The sequence below is a fragment of the Henckelia pumila genome, chromosome 1 (genome assembly GCF_033568475.1).
Source record: "Henckelia pumila isolate YLH828 chromosome 1, ASM3356847v2, whole genome shotgun sequence".
Lineage (NCBI taxonomy): Eukaryota > Viridiplantae > Streptophyta > Magnoliopsida > Lamiales > Gesneriaceae > Henckelia > Henckelia pumila.
Genome location: NC_133120.1, coordinates 137896496 through 137908680, shown reverse-complemented (window position 1 = coordinate 137908680; position 12185 = coordinate 137896496). Strand labels below are relative to the sequence as shown.

Genomic DNA, 12185 nt, shown 5'->3' with positions numbered 1-12185 from the left:
CTTATGGTCCCGAATAATATCAGCCAACCATAATTCTCAAAAGGTAGAGCCCAATTGCTTCCAAAGCAACCCCCATGTATTTACCTCATGTCCAATAAGGGCCCAATAATATGACGCCGTTTAAAGTGACATGTCAAGATGACCCATCAATATTAAGTTGTGATGGACGGTCGCCATGTGGATCCCCCAATAATATGAGCCGATCCCATGGGAGTTCCACCCAACTTACAACATTTGTCGATCCAATGTACAGCTTTCCGACGGACGGGCCCCCCCAATAATATGAGCCGGACCGTATCCGCGGGTAGCATCACATACATTGACCGTTGATGGAAGGTAGGAACATTTAAACAATATTTAAATTTCCTTTATTTATCTTGATATAAATTTTAAATCATATTTAAAATGAGGGATTTTATTTATAAAAATATTTGTCTCATCATTTTTAATTTATTGCATGCATTGCCGGATTCACGCAATTTATGTCTAAACATGCATACAATCATAATATCACATATTATATAGGATGATCGATTCCATTTCTAATTGACCCGTGGTTGCCAATCACGGGTCTTAGTCCAATCCTAGGTAATATGCAGTATGCAAATGCAATCCTATTACATATGCTTCCAATTTACATTTCTTCAGTCTTCATTGTCTGCTGGGCCCACCATCTTCAAATCTTGATCTCCCACTAAATCTAATGTATTTACAATTAAATAACAATGACAAGTAGGGGATACATTTTTAGGGGGTGGGAACGGGCTATAAACCAAGCCCACTTTTATTACATATGACATTCATATCGGGCCATAAACCAGGCCCATTAATAAAACCAACAACAATAAAGACAAAATGTAAATTCCTAACATACACCTACAAAATTGGTCATGGCAATCGATCATCCTTATCCAATAACATTTAATTCAAAATTAATTTATTGGATAACATGCTGTGGCAATTCAAATTTAAATAAGATAGAATCATATTTTATATATAAAATCACATTTCACATATAAAATCATATTTTATCTCCATATCAAATAAAATCATATTTTATCTATAAAATCCAATTTTACAAATAAAATCATATTTTATCTAATATATCATAAGATCATATCTTATCATCAATTGTACCAAAATAATTGATTTCAAAATTCAATTTACGGATAAAATATTAAAATTTTCCAAAAATTCAAATTTATCCAAAATCAATTTTAAAATTTACGGACTCGAACAATTCGATCCGAAATCTCGTGAACCAATCAAAAACAATTTTTGACCGGACCAAAAATAAAATTTTAAATATTAAAATTAAAATATAATTTTTCCCGCGGGCCGCCCGGGACACTCCCGGGCCGGCCCGCACCCGGGGCGCGGGCCGGGGGCAGCCCGGCTGCCCCCTTAGGGCAGCGCCTGGCGCCGCCCCTGGGCGGCGCCGTGCGCTGCCCTGGGCGGCGCCGAGCGCCGCCCCTGGGCAGCGCCGAGCGCCGCCCCTGGGCAGCGCCGAGCGCTGCCCTGCGCAGCGCCCAACGCTGCGCTGGGCAGCGCACAGCGCTGCCCTGGGCGGCGCCGTGCGCCGCCCTGGGCGGCGACAGTCGCCGCCTTGGGCGGCGCCGTGCGCCCCCTTTGGGCGGCGCCGTGCGCCGCCCGGGGCAGCAACAATTGCTGCCCCACCGGGCAGCGATCCAATCGCTGCCCGGGTTTTGCCCCGAAAAAATTTTTTTTTTATTAAAAATATTTATTTTGTTTCATAAACCGAGACTCAAAAATTTTGTACAATTGATTATTCAATCGATTGATCTGAGCAACCTGGCTCTGATACCACTGTTGGAAAACTGGCGAGTTCCCAGACCAATTACGATTGATACCCGGTGCAGCGGAAGTTTAAAAATTTTTCATGGAACGTTTCCATGGTATGGGTATCAACCGTTCATCGATTGAATTACGTGTGTGTAAAATTTAAATAACAATTAAATAAATTTTACCTCAAATCTCGCAACGAGATTAATGGACACCAACAGAACAATTCTGCTCTTGTTGTCTCTCCCTGGAACCGATGAACGCCTTCAATCAGGTCCACGAACAGAGGTTTAATCCCTCTGATAGATTGCACTAGAAAATCTATCAGAAGTTTTCTGCGAAGAGAATACACGAATTTGATTCGTTATTCCTGACTGCAATTCAAAATCACAGACCGGAATTTCTCGGGCAGAGTGAAGGGGGGCGGCCGAAATATGTTTGAGAGAGAGGGTAGGGTTTTCGAAAATTGCTCTCAAAATAATGACCTGTTGTGTGTAATTTCTGTACTGAAATAACTTATTTATAATGCAGGCCACTAACACCTTAGGGCCCATTAGTCATAAGCTGGGGCCCGACAAGCAAAGCCCACTCGTTCAGAAATTAATATAAAATTCATCGTGACTCCGATTGATGAAACGATTTCACCAATGTGCACAGAAACCATTTCTGCACGTTTTAAAGTCAAAATAAATTTTCCTGAATCCGAATTCAGTGGTTTCCAAAAATGTCCATCCCTATGTCATTTTAGGAAATCCTACTCCCTTACTCTTATTTAAGAAGTCCAACTCCTTAGTTCATTAAATTTAACTCTTTAAATTTAACTATCTCAACGGGGATTAAAACTCCATTACACTGTGTGACCCTCAATGGTTCAGGGATACAGCTAGCCGTGGGCTCACAACTCCTTGTGACTCGGAACAACACTTTCCGACTTGCCCAACGAATCATGGTAAAGCGCCTAGCAACATCGCCCCATGATTCCCTAGGTATCACTGATAGTGCCTACAAGAACCAGTAGATTTTGGTTAACGTACAGTACGGTCCCTTCATCCATATATCCCGATCGAATCAACAACCATTGGTATATCGAGAGTCGCTCAAGATTCGATAACTATGCAATGCATCTTGAAGATCAAATTAGTGACATCGCATGTGCTACTAAGAAACCATTTCTTAAATCACATCAAGTACTCTGGCCAGAGATTTGTCACACTAATATCTCCTCAGATCGCATAGGATATCCACACTCGCAAGTATGTGGTGAATCCTTGACAACAATGCATTGACTCCTATATGTGTCGTAACTATACCCAATCTCGACACCTGATGACCCCCATAGAGTCGGTAAACGAGTCAAAGCACAGCACTAGCATATAGAGTCTCCATGATGTTTCAAGTCGTAAGGACTAATGGTGTACAACCAAAACCGCGGACTTTATCCACTCGATAAGTGATAACCACTTGGAAAGTCCGGATAGGGTAGTTCGATTATTCATCCTATGAATATCCATTTGCATGCTTCGAACATCTCCATGTTCCCTACCAATGAAACGTGGTACTCCGCATCGCAAATGCTAGTCTCAAACTCGAGCGATCCTTATCCTTATTATCGGACGGCTCAATCGACTAGGAACGGTTTTAGAATATACAGTGACTATAAGATGTATTTCATGATAGACATCTCCATGTTCTACCACATCTTACATACACTATAGTATATTCAAGGTCTTTATCAAAACAACAATAGTATATCACAATATAACAATATGAAGTAATATAAAGTCATTGCCATAAAAGTGTAAATAATATTAAACAAAAGATTGTTTATACAAAGAGTCAACAAAGCCCATAGCCACACAGTTGGCTCACTGGGCACCCACTCTTACATTTAGGGAGTATCTAATAGTCTTGTTATAGATTTTAAAGAACTATTAGTGATACAGTGACGATATTATTATAGTCTTGGACTAGAAACCAGAATTTGCTAGGTTGCTCTTATTGCTGAGATTGATGTACATAAGTACTGATCGAGATAGCCAGTATGATATATACACGTATATGTTGCATTATATGTGCCATGTTTTACTATTTTACTGTTATAACACATGCATGATTACTCTAGATTGCATATAGTTAGAGGTGGGTCATGTGAGGGGAGGATCAACCCCATATTTCTTTGTCTATCACCAGGAGACGTCGCGACGACGGAGACTGAGGGTACGGTGATAGGGTATGTATGTGGATGTAACCCATGGAGTCGCTCTCCAGACAGTACTATATATTCCATTGGCGCCCCTGAGCAGACTGAGTTTTTACTGGGATTTAAATCATTTCTTATATCATATTTGTTTATTTATCATTGCTTTCGTATTGAGTGAAGTCGCTCATGTCCAGTATTTCTGTATTTTTTGGACACCATGTTCGACTGGTCCGGTCTCAGATTGGGCAACGCCGGAGGTTCACGGCAGGGCAGAGACCAAGGTTTAGGGTTCCAGTGAGTTTCCTTTAGTTGTTCGGATTTGATACACTGTTTGATTTGGTTGAATTATACAATGTTTAATTTTAGGTTTTTGGTTTGGCTGTATTCTGTCAACTATTTATGTATTTAGATTATTTACATTTCCAATTATAGAATTTATTTATGCTTTAATTAAGATAAATGCAAGCTTATTTAGTTTCGAATTAGTAACGGATCCGGGTAGGGTCGCTACATAGACGCGGGGACCATATAATTTAATTTTTTGGTTGCAGGTACAAAAAGGAGAAGAAGATCTAAAATCATCAATTTTGTTCCTTGATATTGGTTGTTACAGACACATGACTGGAAATGCACAACTGCTTACCAAGCTGAACCACTTCTCAGGACCAAAAATCCCTTTTAGGACAACTCCATAGGTAGAAACATGTGTAAGGGTATGATTATCCATGATAACACTATTATGGAATATGTTTTGCATGCTGATCATTTAAAGTACAACTTAATAAGCATTAGTCGACTTTATGATAAGGGTACTAAGTCGAGCTCATTAAAAATAGTTATCTGGTGAAATCATCCTCTGGTGATTTAATTCTAATAGGGAACAAATGTGGAAACACATGTAAAGTAATTTGTTGGACCAAACATCGTAGCCAGTATTCTATGTCTTCAAAACAACAGATTAATTGGCTCTGGCATAAGCGACTAAACCACCTGAACTTTAAGGATATTGCATGTCTGAGCAAGCATGCGACGGTCCATGGTCTGCCAAAAATATATTTTAACAAAGATAAATTTTGTTTAGCATGTCATCTTGGGAAGAAAATTAGATCATGTTCCAAGAATAAATAATACAATTCATCAACCCGATGCTTAAATTGACTTATCCGGCTCCAAACCCAATTTATTAACAAAATCAACAGATATGAATGAGTGTGTAGCTCCAGTATCAATTAATACATGAGCGGGATTACTGGAAACATTAATCATACCTGTAACGATGGCTGTATTCGGATCCACTTGATCATGTGCCATTGTAAAAACTCATCCTCTTACCGGTTCTTTGGATTAAGGGAAATATTTTCGATAGTGCATTGGATTTTTGCAAAGGAAACATACTCCAGTTCCTACCATGCATTGACCTGAGTGAAGTTTTCCACATTTTTGACAAGGTTTTGTTGCACTTTCCGATTTTGGTGGAGCTAGAGCCAATTGTTTCTGCCCTTGAGGTCGAGGCTGCTTCTGTTGGTATGGTCGGTGTTGGGGTGTGGCTTGATATGGATTCTTTCTACTAGAACTTCCTTGCTGGTCTTGACCTTGATAAATGGACATTTTTTCTTGTGACTATCTAATAATGTCATTTATGTCCTTTTCGGATGGCGTGATCCACCTCATCCTTGTAAGTGCCCGCTCCACTTAGTCTAACATCCTTTCTGATGGAGGAATTCAACCCCTCCATAAATTGTTTCAACTCTTCAGCAGGATCACAAGAAATCATTGGTACAAAGTATCTTCTCCTTTCAAACTTCTTCACATACTCCACAATCAACATGTTTCCTTGGCGGAGCTCCAAAAACTCTCTGGCCAACCTGTTTTGGGTTCTCACTGTGAAATACTTGTCATAGAACACATCCTTGAATTCATTCCAAGTAAGGGTGGTTAGGTTCAATGCTTCTTTGGCTCCATTCCACCTAACACGAGCATCATCATGTAACATACAGGTAGAACATCTCAATCTATCTGCATTCATGATCTACATGAATTAAAAAGCAGTCTCCATAGCTTTGAACCATTGTTTCGCTATCAAAGGATCAATCTCTCCTTTGAACTCAGGTGGTCCCAACTCTAAGAACCTCTTGTAGATAGGGTTCTGATTAGCTGAAGGATGGTTATTTCCAGCATTATCCGTCTGGACTTGAAGCAATTGTTGGATCTGAGCTCCCTGAACACGGCTTTGATCTTGAAGCAAATCCGTTAATCCCTCCAAAAACTGGTTGTTTTGATTATTCTCACTATCCGGCCCGCAATCACTATGGTTGTTGTTAGAGCCATTGGCGTTTGTGTTGGTGATGTTTCCCCTACGTGATTCCATAGTCTTAAAGTCCAATATTTTCCACACCGCTCAGTCACGATTCAAAACGTGAATATACTTAACATATAACATGGATACATATATCTCATCGCATTATCATACACATAATCACATAAAACTCATAACTTACAGACATGAAGACGGAGAGTTGGAGTCATGGCAAGCATGCATGAGTGTTTCAAGAAAACCAAGAGCGAAGTTCTCTGATACCAAAATATAAAGCCCTCAAACCTATGAGAACACTACTCAACTAACATGACTTCAAGTTAAGCAGATGTGATAAAAAAATTTCTTTTTGATCTTTTCACACAAGCATACATAATCATCTTGACATAATACCAAAGGTTACAACCAAATTCAAACCTTAAAAATTATAAAACTTGTTTTCAACATTTAAAAATACATTATAAAATTTCAAATCACTCAACACATAGCACACTCATGCATCGCCCGTCGGTCCGACTCCTTGCTCTTCTTCATGCCCGGCATTGAACTCTTCGACATATGTATAAATGTCATCCTCATTACCTGCACCATTCAAGTATAGTGAGTCTAAAGACTCAGCTAGTGTATTCAGTAAAAATCATGATATTTCTAATAAAATTTAAACTTAACATAACATAACATAAACTTATCATTTGGTGACGAATTATGCAAAATTATGGAAACCGTCATAATGGGCACATTCATCTATCCTTGTTGATCAAAATCATATGGCATTACGCACGTAACACTCGTTCATTCATTTTTTGAGGCTCCTTCGGAGCTCATCCCGAAGTACCTAACCCGTACATTGAACCGTATTTGGGAGGGCCCCTCCGGAGCCCAAACCGGAGTACCGTTCCGTATTGCCACCACAAAGACACATAAGACATCAAAATTAATTTCATGCATCAACATATCATTCGTTTTTCGTGTCATATCATTATCATTTCATCATAACATTCCATATTTGCATGACTTGTATGCCATAAAACATTCATCAGAACATCATGATTTCATATTCATAAACTTTTATGTAGTGATCTAAAAAACTTACTCGATAACTTCATGCATGACATAGATGATTAAAAATCATACTTGCTCATTGAACATAGCTTTCATGAATGAATATAGACATGTACATGCAACTTTGCATAATAGATCCACGTGAGTCATTCTTTTCGTTTTTGACCTTAAAACTTGAAAATTTTTGTATTGGAACTCTTAAATACAATTAAAACACCTTTAAACAACATAAACATGAATTAGGACTTAAAAACATGAATGAAAAATTGTTAGGGACATAACCATTCTCGCTCGAGCGCAAGATCTCGCGCTCGAGCGAGATCTGTTCTAGAGTATTATCTTGCAGGCGCCCAAACTCTATTTTGCATTCGGAATTTGGAAAAGTGGTAAACATGAAAATTGTAGTCATTGATCTGGAATTTTAAATTCCGTAAACCTCACCTTAATTGGATTTTTCAGTAAAACTTTATGCTCATTATCCCAATATGGGTCAGTGCTGGAAATTCAAAACAATTGATGCACTTCGGGGCAATTTTGGCCAAACTTCCAAACCGATTTGAAAAAAACTTGAAACATGAAAGTTTAAGATATATGAGTCATATTTCAAATACAATTGGCTTTATATTATCTGGATTACTACACTAGGCTTAATCTACAAAATTGAAACGAGTGTCGCTAATCCGAAACAACTCAGCACATGCAACGTTTCAAAGCTTTAACCTAAACAAACTCAACACTTCAAAATGAAACACACACCTTAAAAAACAGTCTTTTCCCAACTCTACACCATGAGAATCCATCAAAACACATCATTTATCAAGAATTTCTCAAGAACGACTTACATATCACGATATCATAAACATCATGTTTTTATGCTTCTCAAACCTTTAAAATCATGCATTAAACTCATCAACACACATTATTTATTATCAAAATAGATATACCTTAAATTGTGGTTTAAAAATAATTTAAAAACTTTCCTTGATTTAGTGGAGGAGATGATCCGGATCTTTGGCCCCGAGATAACCAAGAAACGAGCGAGATCGGAGCCAGAACATGGAGGAGGCTCGCTCGATTATTTTTTCCACCCCTTGGGATACTATGGCGGGCCCTGATGGGTATTCCTCGGTCTTTGTTTCAGAGCTGCTGGGAGTTTGTGCAGTAGTATGTCATGAACGCGGTCCTTGAATTTTTTCATGGCTCTCCTTTTCCCCAGGGCTTCCCACCACGATCACATTGATTCCCAAAGTCGAGGGTGCGCAAGCTTGGACGGACTTCCGTACCATTAGCTTGTGTAATGTTACAAATAAGATCATTTCAAAGTTGTTGTATTCTCAACTGAGGGCTGTGGTCGGGAGACTTATTTCTCTGAATAGAAGTGGCTTCGTGTCGGGATGGATGATTTCAGATAATACCCTTCTCTCCCATGAACTCACTCACATCCTTAATCTCCTTGCCAATGGTGGCAATGTTATTTTGAAATTGGACATGGCGAAGGCCTATGACAGAGTCCAATGGTAGTTTCTTTTGGAGGCCCTCAGACGTTTTGGTTTTTTTGAGCAGGTCATGAGGATGGTGAGGGATTGCATCTCTTTTTGCAAGTTCTCTGTCAATGTGAATGGTAACCCCGCTGGCTTCTTTGGTTCTTTGAGGGGGTTGAGACATGGTGACCCTTTTGTGATCTGTCTATCTTCCATCTGGCCTATGCTGATGATGTCATCATTTTTGCCAATAGGAGCTCTCAAGGTATGCAGTGCCTCAAATATTTCTTGGCTTATTATGAGAACAGATCGGGTCAATTGGTGAATGTGACCAAGAGTGCCATGATTTTTCCTCCGGGTTGGTCAGCTTGTCGCCACTCCCGTTTACTTCGCATCACTGGGTTTGTGGAAGGGCAGCTGGATTTGAGAAACCTTGGAGCTCCGCTTTTCCGTGGGAACTGAAAGTACTCATTGTTTGAGCCCCTCTTGCATTCGTTCCGAAAAAAGTTGGAAGGTTGAGAGACTCTCCCTTGCCCTGGGAGTAGGATGACCCTGATCAGTAGTGTGCTCCAATCGATCCCAATCTATCTCTATCAGTTGATCCAGCCTCCCTTGGCTGTCTTGGAGATATTGGAGCTTATTTTTAATGCCATTCTTTGGGGTTCTCATCCCTTGGAAAAGAAGTCGCACTAGGCTAGGTGGTCTCGCGCTTGCCTTCCGGTGAAAGAAGGGCCTTGGATTTCGTAGGCTCAAAGATATTGTCGATAGTTTCTCCTTGAATCTTTGATTTAGATTCAGGCAGGGCTCCTCTCTCTGGGCGATATTTCTTCCAAGGAAATATTGTCTGACTGTGAGCCCGATTTTTGCCCCCTCTAGTGGTGCCATTTCTCCCACCTGGCGTCATATGCTTCAGGTCCGGACTTGTGCTAAGGCCTATATCCAGTGGAGAATTGGTTATGGGGAGGTCTCATTTTTGGATGACACTTGGGTGGGAGATACCCCTCTGTCGAGCAGGTGCGAGGTTAGAGAGGACAGGAGGGTGTGTATTTCCAGTTTTCTTATGTAGGGATCCTGGGACTTTGATATCCTCTATGCTGTTGTTGCTCCCTCGATGGCGGAGGAGATCATGCAGATCCCAGTTTTGGTTGATGAGCCTGATAGGGCTTGGATCCACAACTCCGATGGTGTGTTTTCTGTGAGATCTGCGTAGGAGCAGGTCCGTCCAAGAGGATTGGTTTCGGAAATTTTGACCCCTTGTTGGGGGCGTTGGATGAGGCCCACCATGTCTTTCTTTCTGTGGAGATTTTGGCATAGGTGGTTTCCTGTGGATGAGGTGCTTCAGCAGTGTGGATTCATGCTTGCTTCCAAATGCCAGTGCTTTGAGATGTCAGAGACGTTCACGCACATTTTCATTGATGGTCCCATTGCCCGTTCTGTGTGGAATTTCTTTGGGGCTATCTTTAGAGTTCGCATCCCTATCACTGAGAATTTCTGTTTGTTTCTCAGTTCTTTGAAGAGGGGTTGCGAGTGGTGTCTTGGGGATAATGTAAGGTAATTTCTTTCTTTTGTCATGCTTTGGTTCCTTTGGACTGCACGCAATGATGCTAAGCCCCGTCACTTACCCTCCTCTACGGAGACGGTCAAGAACCAGGTTTTGTCTTACTTGAGACTTGCTCATTCTGCAGCCACTATCAAGACCCGTCTCTGGCTGGGGGCTATGAAGGCTATGAGGAAGATGGACATCTCAGTTGGCCTTCAATGGACCCTGAAGACTGCAATTGTCTGTTGGTTGAGGCCTCCACCTGGGTGCTTCAAGCTAAATGTTGATGGGAGCTCTAGAGGTAACCCAGGTGAGTCTTCTGTGGGAGGGGTTTTTCGGGATTATTTTGGTCGGGTTTTGGCATTCTTTAGTGAGTTCAATGGTGTGGGGACCAATGTCCGTGCAGAAATTTGGGCGGTTTGGAAGGGTTTCCTTCTCTGTTCTGACCTTAGCTTTTTTCCCCTTTGGATTGAAACAGACTCTTAGATAGCCATTCAGATTCTTAGATCTCGGAGATGTTGATGGGATTTGGATCACATTGTGTTGAGAACGTGTGAGGACCTCGGGTTGCTAATCTCATCTCAGGGCAATTAATGATTAATTAGCAATTAATCATACACAAAAAGAATCCTCAAACCAAGACTAAAATTTTTTTTTTTAAAAGGGCACCTCGCTCGATCGGTTAAATCCTACCCATCGAGCGAGCAAGAAAATCCCAATTCTTGGATTTGAGAACCACTTGGACTCGCTCGATCGGTTAAACTCAACCGATCGAGTGGGCACAAAAATTCAACTTCTCTGTTTTGGAAAATCCAGGCCTTGCTCGATCGGTGAAATTCAACCGATCGAGCGGCCTCTCTGCTCAGAAAAACATCAAAAATTCTTTTGCCGTCAACTCTGAAAATCCAGTCCAAAAACCAACTCAAATCATGGTGTAACAAATCTGGAACATGCATAAATACATACATGAAGTTTCAAACATAAATCCATGCGTTTATTACATCAAACAGATAGGTAAAACCAACATTCAACTACAAATTACACAAAGTATCACAAGTGTACTTCAAACTATCATACATCAGCTAAAACCCGAGTCCACACTCGCTAAATCTCGCTCTCGAGCTATCAAGGTCATCTCTGACTAGCTCCGGCCCCATCTGTTGTAATGCAGGCATACAAAACAAAACAACAGCCGGAAACGTCCGGTGAGAATACAATCTCAGTATAATCAACATATATATGCGTTAACATAAATCATATCGACCCTAAACATTTCATCTCAAGAATAGAGTAATCAAACGCATACATATACACAGAATTGATTCATATCACGTCATTGCCATCAAGATTTGTAACCGATCTTGACATGGATATTCATCTATCGTAGTCGTCTGACTCAAAAATAAGGTTCATCACAACTTGGAAACAATCAACTCATATAACATATCGCATCGTATCAACTAAATATCCATTACCGTCTACCTATAATGGATCGACAACATCAATCATAAAACGATAATTAAGTATGTGATTTTGGGGGAATAACTCAAGAAGAGATATTCTCGAGTTTCTAATTCCTGGCACTCGATGTTGTCTTATACCTTTCTCGTTCTTGTCGGTTCTTGAAGTACTTCAAATCTGAAATAGAATATCAAGAACTCATATTAAAATGTATTCAACCTCACATACAAATATGCTCAATTCAATCATTTCATCCTCAAAGAACAACTTCAAACCTCAATCAAATCTTCTTCGGGTCGAAGGTGGACTTCATGAATTGATCAA

The 12185-nt window shown here is 40.4% G+C and overlaps 1 protein-coding gene across 1 annotated transcript; it reads left to right on the top strand.

Annotated features, from left to right (window-relative positions):
- The first annotated feature begins 8951 nt into the window (after nucleotides 1-8951).
- On the top strand, nucleotides 8952-10886 carry LOC140874068 (uncharacterized). The gene is made up of 4 exons (XM_073277345.1): nucleotides 8952-9125; nucleotides 9927-10066; nucleotides 10175-10353; nucleotides 10546-10886. The coding sequence occupies exons 1-4, from the start codon at nucleotides 8952-8954 to the stop codon at nucleotides 10884-10886; spliced, it is 834 nt and encodes a 277-aa protein (XP_073133446.1).
- The last annotated feature ends 1299 nt before the right edge of the window (nucleotides 10887-12185 follow it).

Coding starts and splice junctions, on each gene's coding strand:
- LOC140874068 (XM_073277345.1), top strand. CDS start 8,952: ATGGTGAGGGATTGCATCTCTTTTTGCAAGTTCTCTGTCAATGTGAAT. Junction 9,126..9,926: donor TGCCAATAGGAGCTCTCAAG/GTATGCAGTGCC, acceptor TTTCTTATGTAG/GGATCCTGGGACTTTGATAT. Junction 10,354..10,545: donor CCCTATCACTGAGAATTTCT/GTTTGTTTCTCA, acceptor CTCATTCTGCAG/CCACTATCAAGACCCGTCTC.